The sequence below is a fragment of the Symphalangus syndactylus genome, chromosome 6 (genome assembly GCF_028878055.3).
Source record: "Symphalangus syndactylus isolate Jambi chromosome 6, NHGRI_mSymSyn1-v2.1_pri, whole genome shotgun sequence".
Lineage (NCBI taxonomy): Eukaryota > Metazoa > Chordata > Mammalia > Primates > Hylobatidae > Symphalangus > Symphalangus syndactylus.
The window spans coordinates 50,108,178-50,124,266 of NC_072428.2; the positions used below are offsets into that span (position 1 = coordinate 50,108,178).

At 45.8% G+C, this 16,089-nt stretch overlaps 1 protein-coding gene across 10 annotated transcripts in view; it reads left to right on the plus strand.

The window, feature by feature from the left end:
- The window catches only part of FHIP1B (FHF complex subunit HOOK interacting protein 1B), a 28,028-nt gene extending 12,108 nt beyond the window's left edge, over window positions 1-15,920 (plus strand). Inside the window, exons 2-13 of one of the 10 annotated variants that reach the window (XM_063641174.1) lie at window positions 260-506; window positions 2,617-2,898; window positions 3,027-3,665; window positions 4,037-4,195; window positions 4,388-4,474; window positions 4,676-4,843; window positions 8,239-8,318; window positions 8,526-8,731; window positions 9,138-9,917; window positions 12,362-12,540; window positions 12,700-12,862; window positions 15,398-15,920. In XM_063641174.1, the coding sequence (XP_063497244.1) occupies window positions 2,761-2,898; window positions 3,027-3,665; window positions 4,037-4,195; window positions 4,388-4,474; window positions 4,676-4,843; window positions 8,239-8,318; window positions 8,526-8,731; window positions 9,138-9,917; window positions 12,362-12,540; window positions 12,700-12,862; window positions 15,398-15,759 (2,961 nt within the window). In that variant the 5' untranslated portion in view covers window positions 260-506; window positions 2,617-2,760 and the 3' untranslated portion in view covers window positions 15,760-15,920. Of the gene's footprint in view, window positions 1-259; window positions 2,899-3,026; window positions 3,666-4,036; window positions 4,196-4,387; window positions 4,475-4,675; window positions 4,844-8,238; window positions 8,319-8,525; window positions 8,732-9,137; window positions 9,918-12,361; window positions 12,564-12,699; window positions 12,863-15,288 lie in introns of those variants that run through there. The other 9 variants (XM_063641176.1, XM_063641175.1, XM_055282640.2 and 6 more) reach the window with 9 other exon arrangements.
- Window positions 15,921-16,089: the final 169 nt, after the last annotated feature.

Consider the following 16,089-nt stretch of genomic DNA (forward strand, 5'->3'; position numbering starts at 1 on the left):
AAAGTCTATTTTATCGGAGACTAGGATTGCAACCCCTGCGTTTTTTTGTTTTCCATTTGCTTGATAGATCTTCCTCCATCCCTTTATTTTGAGTCTATGTGTGTCTCTGCACGTGAGATGGGTTTCCTGAATACAGCACACTGATGGGTCTTGACTCCTTAAGTTGAAATGAAGGAAAAAATGTTAAGGGCGGCCAGAGAGAAAGGTCGGGTTACCCACAAAGGAAAGCCCATCAGACTAACAGCTGATCTCTTGGCAGAAACTCTACAAGCCAGAAGAGAGTGGGGGCCGATATTCAACATTCTTAAAGAAAAGAAGTTTCAACCCAGAATTTCATATCCAGCCAAACTAAGCTTCATAAGTGAAGGAGAAATAAAATACTTTACAGACAAGCAAATGCTGAGTGATTTTGTCACCACCAGGCCTGCCCTAAAAGAGCTCCTGAAGGAAGCACTAAACATGGAAAGGAACAACCGGTACCAGCCACTGCAAAAACATGCCAAATTGTAAAGACCATCGAGGCTAGGAAGAAACTGCATCAACTAACAAGCAAAATAACCAACTAACATCATAATGACAGGATCAAATTCACACATAACAATATTAACTTTAAATGTAAATGGGCTAAATGCTCCAATTAAAAGTCACAGACTGTACATACTGTTTTTAATATGAAGAAAACCTTTTCCTCTGCCCTCTGCTTAATTAGTATCTCATTATTAAAGAGAGAAGTTCAATTTTAACTCTGTGGAACCCTCTAATAGCACCCCAGGCAGAGTTAGTTGCTTTCCTTCATGCCCCCATGACACTTTTTGTAAATACTTGTGTTTACAATATTTGTTGGATTTATGTTTGTGCTACCTCAACTATTTTTATCTGTCTTTGTTATTTCGAGTGCTTACTGAGTACAGTGCCCAGTATTTTATCCATATGGATGTACATTGAGTTAATCAACGAGTAAGCCCTACCTGCTCTTTGGGACTGGGCCCCTCCCTTTATAAGACTCACCTATTCTATAGAAATTTTCCTTAGACATAGTGGCTACCTTCCTTTAGTTGTGAGCTGGAAATTGTGTGAGAGAGTATGTGGGTGAAGGGAGATATTGTTAATATAACCTTAGGGCAAAATGTGGGGCTGGTGCCAGGTCTCTGGATTCCTTCAGCCTTTTTTGAGTATAAAGAGGAAGGACAACTGAACTACCCCTTTCCTCTCAAGGTTTTATACTTGTGAGAGACAGTACTGATGAGGGTGTGGTGGCTGTAAAGGAGAAGGAACTATGGTTCCTTCTCCAATAGCTACTTGGTACTTTTTTCCTTTGTCTTGTGAGGATGTCTTATCATTTTCTTTGGAGCGAGTTTTGGATGTGTCTGGCAGGAGTGGAGATGGGAATGTGTCTGTCTTCCTTACTGGAAAGGAAACAGCTCTTCTCTATTGGTTGGCTCTGAATTCTTCCTCTTAAGAGTATTCAATCAGTTAAGGGTCTATTTGCTCATCTCCCATAGGTCGATGGGTAGGTTTCTAGGGAAGCACCTGTGATAGACAGAAATTTGTTCTTCAGTAGTCCCAGAGGGCTAGAGTGAGATCAAGGCTGGATTTCTTGATTGATTGTTCATTCATTCATTCATTCATTCACTCACTTATTTGCTTCAGCATTCATACATTCAACAAATATTTATTGAGTTCCTATGGCCTGGGGATACAACAGACACAATAAGACAAACCCTGCCCTCAAAGAAGCTACCTAATGTGGGGAACATAGACAAATAAATAGTTTCAGATAGTGAAAACTGCTAAGAAGAAAGGATTAGGAAGCTAGAGAGTGAAGGTGAGAAGATGTGCTATTTAGACAGAATTGTTAAGCAGGGCCTCTCTGGGGAGATGATTTGAAACAAACAAAACGAGCAATGACAGCAATGTGAAGAGTGGGAGAAGGACTTTCTAGTCTAGGCAGAGGGAACAAAAAGTATTCAAGAAGGCCTGTGTCACTAAAGTGTGAGTGAGAAGGAGAATGGTAGGAAGTTACACAGATTAGATTATGTAGGCTCCTGTAGGCCAAAATAAGGAATTTGAACTATGATAGTGTGTTAGGAAATTATTGGAAAGTATTCAGCAGAGGACAGGTCATATAATTTAGGTTTTAAAAATATCACTCTGGTTGTTGTGATAACTCTCAGGAGGATAATAAAGGAATCATGGAGACCAGATTGGAAGCTACTGCAATAGTGAGACATATTTTGAAGGTAGAGATGATAGAGTTTGCTGATGAACTGGATATTGGAAGTAAGGAAAAGAAAAAGCAAGGATAACGTGCACATTTTCAGCTTGAGCATTTAGGTTAATTTTGGTATCATTTTCTTTTGAGATGGAGAAAGTTGAAGGAGTAACAGGTTTGGTGGTAGAAATCTGAGTTCTGTTTTAGACATGTCAGTTGCTGACTGTGTGTGTGTGTGTTTGTGTGTGTGTGTGTGTATGTATATATAGGTGTGTGGAGTTTTCAGTGGAGTGGTGGTTCTAAGTTCTGGAAAGTGAGCTTCTATTTATCCCTTCCATTATCTCTTCTCTGAATTAGATTTAGAAATCTGGACTGGCCAGTGACCTCTGGGCTTGCCATTCCAGCCTGGTATAACCTCTGGCTCCATGGGCAGCTACTGGCTCCTACAGACCGGATGAAGCAGACTGGAGACACAAGTGGAGAAAACCTCCAGCTGGCAAATCTTCAGAGTGTAGGCCTCTGGCTGCCAGTCCTGCCCAGCCTGCCTCATGGAGAGGATGAATTGGCTGAGCAGACTGGCCTCCCGGGGCCCTGGGCACCGTATACCTCAAGGGGCCAATCTCCAAACCCCAGTCATGGCTGATCCCGAGACCTGCCTCATGGTCTTCAAGAATCACTGGTCCCAGGTAGGAGACTGTATGGCAGAGGGCCCCGTCTGCTGATCACCTGAGTTCTCTCAACCTTCTGTATTCTCCTTATCCCATTTCGTCACCTTATCAATTAGATTCCTCCATCTTCTGTCCTTTTTCCCTAGGTGGTGCGAATCCTGGAGCGGCAAGGCCCTCGGGCAGCTCCTGGGGGTGCAGACGATCTCAGTGCTGTGCGCAACCACACTTACCAGATGTTGACACTGCTGGCAGAGGATCGTGCAGTTCCCTCGGCCCCCACAGGCCCTGGGCCCCTGCTGGAGTTTGCTCTGCGCGAGGATCTGCTGACCCGTGTGTTGACATGGCAGCTGCAATGGGATGAGCTTGGGGATGGGGTCGAGGAACGGCGGGCTGAGCAACTGAAACTATTTGAGATGCTAGTGAGCGAAGCTCGCCAGCCACTGTTGCGGCATGGTCCAGTTCGTGAGGCTCTGCTCACCCTGCTGGATGCTTGTGGCCGCCCTGTGCCCAGTAGCCCAGCACTGGATGAAGGCCTGGTGCTACTTCTCAGCCAGCTGTGTGTTTGTGTGGCCCAGGAGCCTTCATTGCTCGAGTTCTTCCTGCAGCCACCTCCTGAGCCTGGAGCTGCTCCCCGTCTTCTTCTCTTTTCTCGCCTTGTCCCTTTTGTGCATCGAGAGGGCACCCTGGGCCAGCAGGCCCGTGATGCCCTACTTCTTCTCATGGCTTTGTCAGCTGGGAGCCCCACTGTGGGCCGCTACATCGCGGATCACTCTTACTTCTGCCCGGTTAGCACCCCCTGGCTTGGAGGGTAGGGTATGGCGTGTAGATACTGGACAGCACCTTCCTATCCAGGAGATGGGGAGAGGCTATGTACCAGGGCCCGTTCCTCTAGGGAACAGTTCTTGGATTTGAAAGCAGCCCCCTGGAGTTGTAGTGGGGATGAATCATGGGCTTAGATGGATAGGGCAGATACTAAGGCTCTTCATAGGCCTGTGAATTCTAGGTGAGTTTCTGGCACATTGGGTAGCCAAATGCTTGCTTTGGTAATAGCTTATACCCCTATTCCCATCAAAACTCTGGATTAATAGCTCCCCTGTTCCACTTTTTATATTTTGTAAATATATTTTATATATGAGCCTTTGGTAACTTCTCATAGGTGCTGGCCACAGGGCTCAGTGCCCTGTACTCATCACTGCCTCGAAAGATTGAGGTTCCAGGGGATGATTGGCACTGTCTGCGACGGGAAGACTGGCTGGGAGTGCCAGCCCTTGCACTCTTCATGAGTTCCCTAGAGTTCTGCAATGCAGTAATTCAGGTAGGACTGGAGTTTCCTGGAAGTCTGGCCCTTGGTCATTCTTGGGAGATGAGGTAGGAGGGGGTATATTCCCTGGAGTTCTGTCATTTTTCCATCTTGGAAGTAGGATGCCTCTCTGTAGTGTACTGTTCTACTCCCTTCCAGGCAGTGGTCTCCTCATAACCCTCCCCCTTCTCTTTGGCACTCCTACAGGTAGCTCACCCCCTGGTACAGAAGCAGTTGGTTGATTATATCCATAATGGGTTCCTGGTGCCTGTCATGGGTCCTGCCTTGCACAAGGTGAGAGTCATGGGTGGCAAGGCATATAAGGGGCTAAGGTGCAGTGGTAACCTTAGTGTCAGGACTAATGTAGGAGGCGGTGGGTAGAGTACTCCTCCCTTTTCCCCTGTCTGCTCCTGATTTCTCTTAGAATCCAGGGAAAATGGCCCTGTATGTGCAGGGAAGCTGTACATTTCCAGACTTTCCCTTCTTTTTGTCCAGACCTCTGTGGAGGAGATGATCGCCAGTACCGCCTATCTGGAACTTTTCCTACGGAGTATCTCAGAGCCTGCTTTGCTCCGTACCTTCCTGCGATTCCTGTTGTTGCACCGGCATGACACCCACACCATCCTCGACACCCTTGTTGCCCGTATTGGCAGCAACTCCCGGGTATGGCCCTTACCCCTGTCCTGGCTTACCTGGGTGAGCCATCTTCTCTCCTCTGACCTTTGTTCTGGGAGGGTATTCCTGCCCTTCTTTTGCCTGTATCTCCAGCAGTCACCTCAAAATTAAGTGGCATTAACTTTCCAGCATTAAGCTTTTAACCATTTTGGGTACAGATTTTAATCTACTCCCCTGCTTTTATGATAGATGAATCTAGAACACAGTCACCTTTTCTGGATGACTTTGGCTGTTCATCATGACTATAGGTTTTGCTACTGTGCAGTGTTTGTAATGTAGTATTGGCCTGAGTTCTCTTAAACTGTTTATCACTCTGTGGCCTGCTTTGGGTGACTCGAGAGCACTTTAGGTTGTGTGTTTGCTTTGGTAGATGATCCAGGTGCTACTGATATGCTTACCTTCTTTCTCCTTTGGATTTGCTGCTTTTGAACTATAACTTGGAGCACTCATCCACCCACCTATCTACTTTAGGTCCTTCCTCCTAAACATTTTTATTGAATGTTCACTGTGTGTCATACTGTTTGCTGGTGCTGGGGTTACAGTGATAAATAAGGTAGACATTGTTGCTGACTTCATGGAGTTTACTTTGTAGAGAAGACAGACAAGCAAACACATTAATAAGTTGTGGTCAGGGTTATGAAAAAACTAGAGTGCTTAGAAATAATAGGGTGGTTAAGGAAGACCTCTCTGAAGAGATGACATTGAACTGAGACATAAAGATTATAAAGGAGTTAACTTACTGATCAAGTAGAAGTACAGGAAAGCAAGGGGAATAGCATGCAAAGGACATCAAATGGGGGAAGAGCTTAACATGTTTGAGGAAATGAAAGACGAGGTGTAGTGAGCAAGGGGAAGAAGGGAATGAGATAAAAATAGAGGGGTAAAATTCAGATCATGCATGACCTGGAAGACCATGGCAAGAACTTTGGATATTAACAAATAGAAATATATATAACATGGGAGTGGATAGTTTCCAAGTTATAAAGACTTAAGCCTTTCTAGGAGAATAAAGCATTAATTTTGCCATGGACTTCATGGCATTTATTTTGCCTCTGGGACCATTTTTGCTTCCTTTTTTTTTATTATAAGTTAAAGTTCCCTGGATCCATGTGTTCAAAATAGAAGTTCTTTCATCACTAAGGGCTCTAGAAAACTTCTAGATAATGAGATACTTGGTAGAGTTTCCGGTCAGTTTCCTGGATAGCTGTGTTTTGTATAGGTGCAGTTTCTGAAGCTAAGTTAGGGTGTATAAGAAATATTCCAGACTGACTGATTAAACCAGTGTTTCTAAACCAAGTGTATACTTTAGAAACATCTGTGAATCTTTGAAGATGACAACTAACAACTACAACAGATTCTGAGCTCTACCTCAGATTTCTTGAATCTTTGGGAGTAGGCTCAGGACATGTGTATTTTTAAAATTTTCCAAAAAGTAATCATGATAGATGCCTTGGGTTAAGATTTATTGGAACCAATAGGGAATAGGTATTAAAGCTTTAATTTTACAAAGATACCAAAAGTATTTTTTTCCCTCATTATGCTGAAATTAGGCCGTGATTGGCCTCACATTGTCCTGTTCATGTTTAGAGACAGTTGATTTTCTTTTTGAGGTTTTATCTGTTGTTTCTTCCTTTTGTCTTAACTTATCCTAACTTTGATTCTTACTCACTATCTTTCATTTTTTTAGTAGTTGTTTCTATTAGTCTCCCATTTGGTCCTCTGGTCTTAGGAGCCTTACATGTTCTTGGGATGTTTCTTGGTTCCTGGTTCTTGGAGGAACAGATCTCTTCTAATTTCAGGATGCCTGTGTTAAACATGTAGATGCTGTCCTTTCCACTGTGGTCCTTTCAAGCTTGATTCTTTGGCTTGACTTTGTAACTTATATAGCCTGTCTTGTGTGCCTTGAAGTGACTAATTTTGGCTAACCAGCCTGTGTTAATTTCCTATTGCTGTCATAACTGATTATCAAACCTAATGCTTAAAACAGATTTATTGTCTTACAGTTTTGTAGGTCATACATATGACATGGATCTTGCCAGGCTAAAATCAAAATTTTGGGGGGTGGGGTCTGTGTTCTTTCAGGAGGCCGTAGGAGAGGATCCATTTCCTTACTTATTTCTATTGGCAGAATTAATTTTCTAGCAGTTGTGGAATTGAGATCTCTGTTTTCTTGCTAGTTGAGAAGAACATTCTCAGCCTGTAGAGCAACCAGATTCCTTGGCTCATGGCCCCCATTCATCCATAGATAATAGATATCTATGGATCTCTATTATCTGTGGATATCTAGGATAATCTCATCCAGGATAATCACGTCTGCGAAGTCGTCTCTGCCATGTAAGGTGAAATATTTTTAGGGTCTGGAGATTAGGATGTGAGCATCTTTGAGGGACCACTTTTCTACCCACTTACTACTTTTCAGTGAGTCTGAATTTTTACATTGCTAGCTAAAGTGGTCATTTAGGATAGCCTCCTGAACATCCATGCTATTCAAAATGTGAACTGCTGTCGCGTGTTTTTCTTGCTGTGTGGTGTACTTTTAATTCTCCCATGGTCATTTAGCAAATAAAGAATGCCTAAATTGTTCAGGTAGTTCCGTAGACCAAGACCCATTTGTTGTCTTCATAGAGCTCAAGGTGTCTGACACACTTGCTGTAAGGGAAGTATAGAGAAAGTGCTAGGAAGATTCAGGGAAGTGAGGGAAAGGTTACATGTGTGTTTTCTTTGCCTAGTCAGAGATGAACCAACCTTCTTCCTTTTCTAAAATAAAAGGTTTCCTCTAATCTTGACCCACCTACTTTTTCCTTTTCCTGTCAGCTGCGCTTGAGTTGTTCTTTATCCTGTCTTGTGAGAGGTACACTAGTGTTAGAGAGGTGACTCAGACTTCATGTTCGCAACCCCACCTACTTCCCAGTTGGGAATCTTCCCGGTTCCCTCTAGTTTCTTATTGGTAGGCATTCAGTTACTGTGTTGCTACAGTCCCTTCTGGCAGGCATTCAGTTAATTACCGTGTTTCTGTTGTCTCCTGTTAGTCATTCACTCAATCACAGTGTTTCTTAGAGTCTCTTCTCATGGATTTTCGTTCAAGTGTTGCTGGAGTCTCTGCTGACCAGGTGTATATATAGCTAGAGAGTCTATAGTAAAGTCCATTGGGTCTGAGATGCTCCATTTGTATGAGTAGTAAAGTCTTGCTCACAAAGATTTTGTGATCATCTAGCTAATACTTGAATGACTTATGTGCCAGGCGTGGTACACGGGCCTCTAGGAGTTCCTCTAGGAGTGGTTGGTTGGGCCAACTTGGGGCTTGGGGGGTTCCCGTTTGGTGAATGGCTTGGAGGGCAGAGAGCTCTTATGGTGACTCCCTCCCTCCGCTCCACCCCCCCCAGCTCTGCATGGTCTCTCTGAGTCTCTTCAGGACCCTCCTGAACCTCAGCTGTGAGGATGTCCTGCTGCAGCTGGTTCTCAGGTATCTGTTGGGGCAGGGCTGAGGGATGGCTGACCCTGAAGCCTCACAGTCTTGTGCATTGCTGGGGCAATGGGCTGTATAGGGGTTGCTCATGAGTTTCCACTTGGATCCTGGCTTAACCATGCAGTCTCATTGGCCTGATGTTCTTCTAGGCCCTGTCCTTCCTTCCTGATCTACCCTGTGTCCCCTTTCTGATGTCTTTCTCAGGTATCTTGTTCCATGTAACCATGTTATGCTGAGCCAGAAGCCGGCTGTGCGTGATGTGGACCTATATGGACGAGCAGCTGACAAGTTTCTCTCCCTAATCCCACGCTGTTGTCGGCACCACGCCCCCAGCCCGCCTCGTCCAGAGCATGCCTCATGGGCACGAGGTGGGCCTAGCAGAGAGACAGGGAGAAGGGAGGACATCACGGGTATGGCCTGGGTTCTGGGGGAGCGTAGCAAGGAGGGGCTGGGGTGAGGGGAGGAAGGTGGCCATGAATGATATTCTGTCTTTGGGGAGGTTGATGAAGGTGTCTTGCAGGGAGGATCCTTAACATTCACCAAAGAAAATTAGTGTGGGACTTCTGGGCAAAGCTTTTCTTTTTCTTCTCTCTAGTCGTATACTCTTCCTGTTTCCATTGTTTCTTCAGTGGTGATGGTGGTGAGTGGGGGTGGTGGATGAGGATAAGGTTAATTAGGAGGTTGGAGAGTTAGCTGTCTGAATAGATTACATGTTTCTGCCTCCCCATTGTCTTCTTTCTTAGTCTCCTGAGGTGTCTTATCTCTCCTCCTGAACCTCTGTCTCCTTGATTTCTCTTATATCTTTTCCCTTTGCAGGTCCTGGAAGCCCAAGTGTGGACTCCTCTTCTGTGATGACAGTACCCCGGCCCTCCACACCATCTCGTCTGGCTCTCTTCCTGCGGCAGCAGAGCCTGGGTGGCTCTGAGTCTCCAGGCCCAGCCCCTTGCTCACCAGGGCTTTCTGCATCCCCAGCCTCCAGCCCTGGCCGACGGCCTACCCCTGCAGAGGAGCCTGGAGAGCTGGAAGACAATTACCTGGAGTACCTGCGTGAGGCACGTCGTGGTGTGGACCGCTGTGTCCGAGCCTGTCGTACCTGGTCTGCCCCCTATGATGGCGAGCGGCCCTCTCCTGAGCCCAGTCCTTTTGGCTCCCGGACTAAGAAACGCAGCCTACTGCCTGAGGAGGACAGGAACAATGTGGGGGAAGGGGAGGAGGAAGAGCTGGGGAGTAGGGGGCTGGCTGGGGGTGCAGGGGAGGGCCCTAGTCACCTGCCCCCTCCCCAGCTCAATGGAGTGCCAGGATCATGGCCTGAGGGGGCCAAGAAGGTTCGTCTGGTGCCAAAGGAGGGAGCTGGGGAACTGCTAGAGGGCACCTCCGAGGGCATGGCAGGACTAGAGGGCTTTGGGCAGGAGCTCCGGGAGCTAGAGGTGGCATTGAGCAATGGGGGAACTGGCTCAGAGTCCCCCTTAGAACCTCCACTGCCCCTTGAGGAGGAGGAGGCCTACGAGAGCTTCACCTGTCCCCCTGAGCCCCCTGGCCCCTTCCTCAGCAGCCCTTTGCGGACTCTCAACCAGCTGCCAAGCCAGCCCTTCACTGGTAAGCTACTTAGCCTAGGCCTTCCCTTCTGCGTACTCTGCATGTTCTCGACCTGTTTGTGCTGATTTCTTGGACCTCTTGGCCATGTCATTTCTGTGTACTTGCCTAGCCCCTCATCCATCCTGCTTGCATCACTTCCAGATACATGTCATGTCATACTTGTGTCCCTGTGTCTGTCTGTACGTCTTCCATGCTTGTGCTGGTTTGAGTATTGACTTATATCTGAGCCTTGTATGTGTGCCCTATGTGCACGTTCCTCCTCTTTCCCTAGTCTGGCCATTTCCTGCGATTTGTAATTAGGATATTCTGTGTTTGGTGTTTCCTGGTGAATCACAGTGATATTTCTGAACCATATGGAAGACATGTGCTGTCCTGTATGGAGAGGCACCTAAACTCTCTCTATGCCATTCCCTCCAGTTTATCTGTCTGGGTATTGGGTTTTCTGTCAGCTCTCCTGGGGCCTAGGGTTAACCTTCTGGTATTTTTCTCCCTACTCAGCTCCTTCCTCCCCACCTCTTCAAAGAAGGACTTGGTTTCAAGTTTTTCCTGTTCACTTTCCTTGTACCTTCTTGGTTGCTGTGACTGTCTACTAGCAGTAAGACTGTCTTAAGCAGATAGAGTGCAATTTCTTTGAAGGCAAATGACAAAGCGTGGCCCTGAGCTCCCTGACTGAGTTCATTTGGACTCTCAAGGATGCCCTGGAGCTAGACTCGAGCTGAGTGGTTGGACTAACTCCTCTTTGTTTTTGTATGAGAGCCAGCTTACCCCGCCATTCTAAACCTCAGGCCAGGAAAACCAAAAAACCAAACAAACAAAACAAACCCACCTCTGAGAAGCAGTGGCTAAGGCCAAGATCACAGGCCTTGGATTAGGCATACCTTAATTAGCCTCCCATCTCTGCCATAGATGCATATAAATCATTTACTACAATTATGGCACATTGTGAGAACTCAGCAAATGGTAGCTTTTTACTAGGATCTCTGGGTGCATAGCAGATTTGAGTTGACTAAGGCAAACACTCATCTTCCAGTTGTTCATAGTCAGATTGTCATGCCTTTATAAGTTCATGCCCTGACTGGGCCTGGGAGATGCTGGCCATCCTGCTCATACAGCACCAGGGCTTCTGCCATGGAGTTGTGCCAATTCCCTCTTCTTGCCTTCTGCAGAAAGTCTGTCTTTCCATTTATTTAGCCTCTGCTCCTTTCAGCTCAGTACCACTAGGTGATAACGTGCAGGTTTTACCACAGTCTTGAAGTATTAATTGAAGCTTTTGTCTTTTTCCTTTGGTAAACTTATCTGAGCTTTTCGAATTTTTTTTTTTTTTTTTTGCAAGAAACTTCCAGGAAATGAAAGGAATAGGACAAAATTATGGGGTATCTTAGGACTCTGTTAAGCTAGAGTTGTTTTGAAGCTAATGCTAGACATGTGCACCTGGAGTGAAAAATGTTTTAGCATCTTTTTCAGGATTCACTCCCTCCTGCCCTCCATCATTCTCCTGTCTCAATTCATAGTACAGTTCTTAGATATACTCCCTTTCCGCAAAAAAATCCCTAATCAGAAGGACTGTGATGGTTATAGAGGCCTACTGCTGGTGATCTGGCTTAGCTGAGGTCAGTTTTCCCAGTGGATAATGCTGATCCTTTCCCTTCTGTTCTGTCCCATCAAAGAGTCTGTCCTCAGTCAATTTCTCTGCCCCTGCACTAAGCTATCCTTTTACTACATACTCTGTTTCACCATCTTGGTTCCCAGCTTCTGAAAGACAAAACTGATGTCTTCTCTGGTTCTCGAAAGGTTTTTTTCCCTAACTTAAATTGGCTCACATAGTTACTTTGTCTTTGCAACACCATCTTCTAGCTTTCTTTCTGAGCAGGTATAGTGTTATCCTCCATTTTTTGTGGAACCTAATTCTTTTTGGGCCTAATTACTTTCTCAGCCTATTTGTTCTTCTGTTGTGCCTCTTAGGTGAATCTTTTATAAAAACAGAATATGTAATTGTAGCTTATGATTATAATTGAACAGTTAAAATTTGCCAGATCTGAGGCTAAATGCTTTATATTGATAACTCTGATCTTCTTCATCACCTTATGAGGTAGGTATATTTTCCTATTTTATGAACTAGGAAACTAAGGCTTGGAGAGTTTTGGCCCGTCCAAACTAGTAAAGGGCAAAGCCAGTGAAACCAGATCTTTCAGACTCCAGAGCCTAAGATCTGGCTCGTCAGCTCGAATGTGTGTAAAGCTGGCATCTGGAATCTTGTGGGTCCATATGGTGTCTGCCATCTTACTTCCTCCAGAATAGGTGGCCACGGGATATTTAAACATACCCAGAGGCTGACATACAAATACTTTTCATCTGGTGGGGGTCTCTTGTTTTGGGGAGGAATGCGTGCGATGTGCATTGTGTTCAGGCCTTGTATCCTTGTGCCCACCTCCCCCCCAACCCAGGCCCCTTCATGGCTGTGCTCTTTGCCAAACTCGAGAACATGCTGCAGAACTCCGTCTATGTCAACTTCCTGCTGACGGGGCTGGTGGCCCAGCTGGCCTGTCACCCCCAGCCCCTGCTCCGCTCTTTCCTGCTCAACACCAACATGGTCTTCCAGCCCAGTGTCAAGTCCCTGCTGCAGGTGTGCGATGCATGCATGCATGGGTGCGTCCAGGCTCCGTGGTGGGCCAGGCCCACAGCTGGAGTGACCCTGGGTGGGCTGGGAATAGGCCCAGTGGGACTAGAAAGGACTATATCAGTCTAGAGCTGCTCAGAAATGTCATGAAGGTGTGCTTCATAGGTGCTGGGCTCTGTGAAGAATAAGATTGAGAACTTTGCGGCTTCCCAGGAGGACTTCCCAGCACTGCTGTCCAAAGCCAAGAAGTACCTCATTGCCCGTGGCAAGTTGGACTGGGCTGAGGGCCCTGCAGCAGGACCTGCCCCGCGTCGTTCTGATCCCCTAGGTGAGGCCTATCCCACCACACCCGTACCTGCCCTCCCTAGATAGCCTATTAACCCAGGTTGATTGAGCTCTTATTAAGAGTGAAATGTTGTGCCAGGACCTAGTGAGTTGTAGAAAATTGAGTCTTCATGTTTGTTCTCAGGCTTCTGGTCAGAGGATAGAACATAGTTCTATCTATTAAGAGCCAGATCAGCAGTTCTAGCAAAAACTACTCTAGAATTTGGGGACAAGAAAGAGGACAGAGTAGTCTCTAGGTTGTGATGTTATTATAGCTTAGTAAAGGACATGACATTTGACGTGGGCCTTGAGAGATGGATAGGACTTAGGTAGGCAAAGGAGTGGGGAATCTTTTTTTTTTTTTTTTTTTTTCGGGAGAGATCCTGGACTGTTTAGTTGGAGTAGGGGATTTAAAAGATGGTGGAATAATTGGTAGTAAGGCTGGAGAGATTTGGCTGGAGCTGAATTTCTCAGAGTAGAAGTTGGGATGTTTTAGGCAGTGAAAAACCACTGGAAGTTCTAAATCTGGAAGTGGAGAGATTAGTATGTTAGCTCAGATGAAGTCAAGCTAGGAGAAAAGAGTCAGGAAGCATCAGGAGGCTTCTGCTATAATGTAGATGTTACCAGGGAGGCTTGAATTAGAATAGTGGACATGGAAGGGAAGCATTTAATGAGGCAGAAATGAGAAGGAAGTGTTGGTGGAGTTTGGTGAGTGGTATAAGGAAGGAGGAAGAATTAAATATGGTTATGAAGTTTTAAATATAGACTTTTCACTTACCAAGTATCTTGAACATTTGCCATGTGTGCCGGGTATTGTCTTTGGTACAGGGAATTCAGGGAGGTACAAGATGTAATTTCTACCTTCAAAGAATGTACAATCTGGAGAGTGACTAGAGGAATGTAATAGCAAAAGGAGCAAGGTCCTAAAGGTGTTGGGAGTAATGGGATCTAGAGCAATAGAAAAGGATTAACTTTGGACAGGAAAAGGCTTTTTGTTTTTCTCCCATTGAGGAAAATGAGCAGAGAGCAAGGAGGAACTGACATGTGCCAATGTAGTTGTGAAGTGTAAAGGAGAAAGGGATTTCACATCATTCTTTATTTACTAATCAAAGTAGAAGGCAAAATGATATGCTAAAAGCAGAGATGGAGGCTTAATGAGAAAAGTGTACAGGTTGGGAAGAGAGTACCACAAAAGTTATTGCACAGCTGTGAAGTCTCAGGTAAAGTTCTTTTGCATGATTTCTTCATGGTCTGGTATTGTGAATATTTCTTCCTTCTAGAGTTCTGGTGCTGGGGTCACTTTAGAGGGGCCAGGTAGACAAGGTACACAAGACACTATCTAAGCCTTTAAGCTCACAGGTTAGTGTATGAGGTAGAAGACATAGAAATAAATTAAGTATATTGAGTTAAGGGAAGTAAAATTGGAAGTCAGTGGAAGACAAGTCAGAGGAGGCTTTCTAGAGAAGTGGGGATAGTAAAATTTCACCTAAAATGATGAAAAAAGTAGAGAAAAGAAAATTTAGGCAGAGGGAGCTACAGGTGCATGAAAAGTGCCTGGAGGGTTCCAAGATGATAGATGTGGATGCAAAAGCAAGGTGGGGTGTGGAGAGTTTGAAAAGAAATTGTAGAAGGAGTGTGAACCTGATTGTGAAGGGCTCTGAATGCCAAATTTAATAGATTAGTATAGTATTTCTGTGGCCAGTATTAGATGTAGGAAATGGGAATTGTTATTATGATCTAGGCCTTTATAGTAGATTTGGATCCAGACCCAGAAATCTAGGCAGAATGTTAGAGTCAAGAGGACATTGTTTTGAATGGCTCACTTGAGCCTAAGCTGACTTGAAATTGGCCGCAACCAGTGGGAGAGAGGCTTTGGTGCAGGACAGGGACTGGTGAATGGTGAACTGGTGAATGGTGAAGAGCAGATCTTGGAGGGACAGTAGAGTGTGACAGAAGTGAAATTGTCACTGAACTATAATTGCATATATAGCCCCTGTGGATGTTGTAGGAGCAGAGGATGTGGGTTGGGTGTTATAGATAGGCTGAGGAATAGGGAAGTGGTTGACTAGTTCGGAAGGGTTATGGGAAGCATGAAATCAGGGCATGCTATAGACAGAGGAGAAATAGCTTGGTGGTGGTAGATTAGTGATTGGAAATAGGAGAATTCGTCAGGGTGAGAGGGCATGGAGAAGGAATGGATCTTAACTGGGAATGAAGTGGCTAAAGTGTTGACTGATTAAGACTGAGAAGGATGGTTGGCTGGGTGGGGAGGCTGGATAGAGGGAAAAAGGCTGGGCAGGCAGTATTTTTGGTGTTAGAGTGAGAAAGAACTCCTCACTCTAGTCCTCAGAGTCAACTTCAGGGATGGGACAGGCAATGGTACCTAAGGTTCATTTCTGGTCCATTTTGTCCTTTTTTCCATTTCCTCAGAACCCTAAAGGAGAAGTCCAAGAACCTAGGGGGTGGGGGAATCTCCCCTCTCAGTCCAAGGGAGGTTCCCTGATCCCAGCACCTTCATGATACCCCTGTTTATTCCCAGTGAAGAGCCGGAGGCCATCCTTGGGGGAGTTACTCCTGCGGCATGCACACAGTCCAACCAGGGCCCGGCAGGCGGCACAATTGGTCCTTCAGCCTGGGCGAGACGGAGCAGGACTTGGCCTAAGTGGGGGCTCCCCTGGGGCTTCAACTCCAGTTCTGCCCACCCGGGGCGGGGCCCCTGAACGCCAAGGTGAGGCTCTTCGAGTCAAGAATGCTGTCTACTGTGCAGTCATTTTCCCTGAATTTCTCAAGGAGTTGGCTGCCATCTCCCAGGCTCATGCTGTCACCTCACCTTTCTTGTTGGAGACTTCAGAGGAAGGATCTGGCCCTCTCATCTCAGGCTGTGGGCCCCTCAATCCTTAACTTTCTTCCATGGACAATCAGGGCCATGGGTGGCCCGGGCTGGGGCTAGGGCACAGGCTCCTTTTTATGTTTGGAGGCAGTGGCAAAAGGACTTTTTAATTTATTTCAGATGAATGTTTTATGGAGAACTTGTTGCAATATGTATAAAAGGGAAATCTCTATTCTGTGCTCATTTTTCTTTCCCATTATTTTTCTGTGGGGCTGGGGCCCCAGAAGAGGTTGTACATAGTGGGGGAGGTGGTCAGAAGTATTTTCTCTTTGGTGAGGACATTGCTGCCAAGGTTTCAAGGTACCCCTTATGCCCTTAGAGGGTGAAGGGACTCTTCCCTC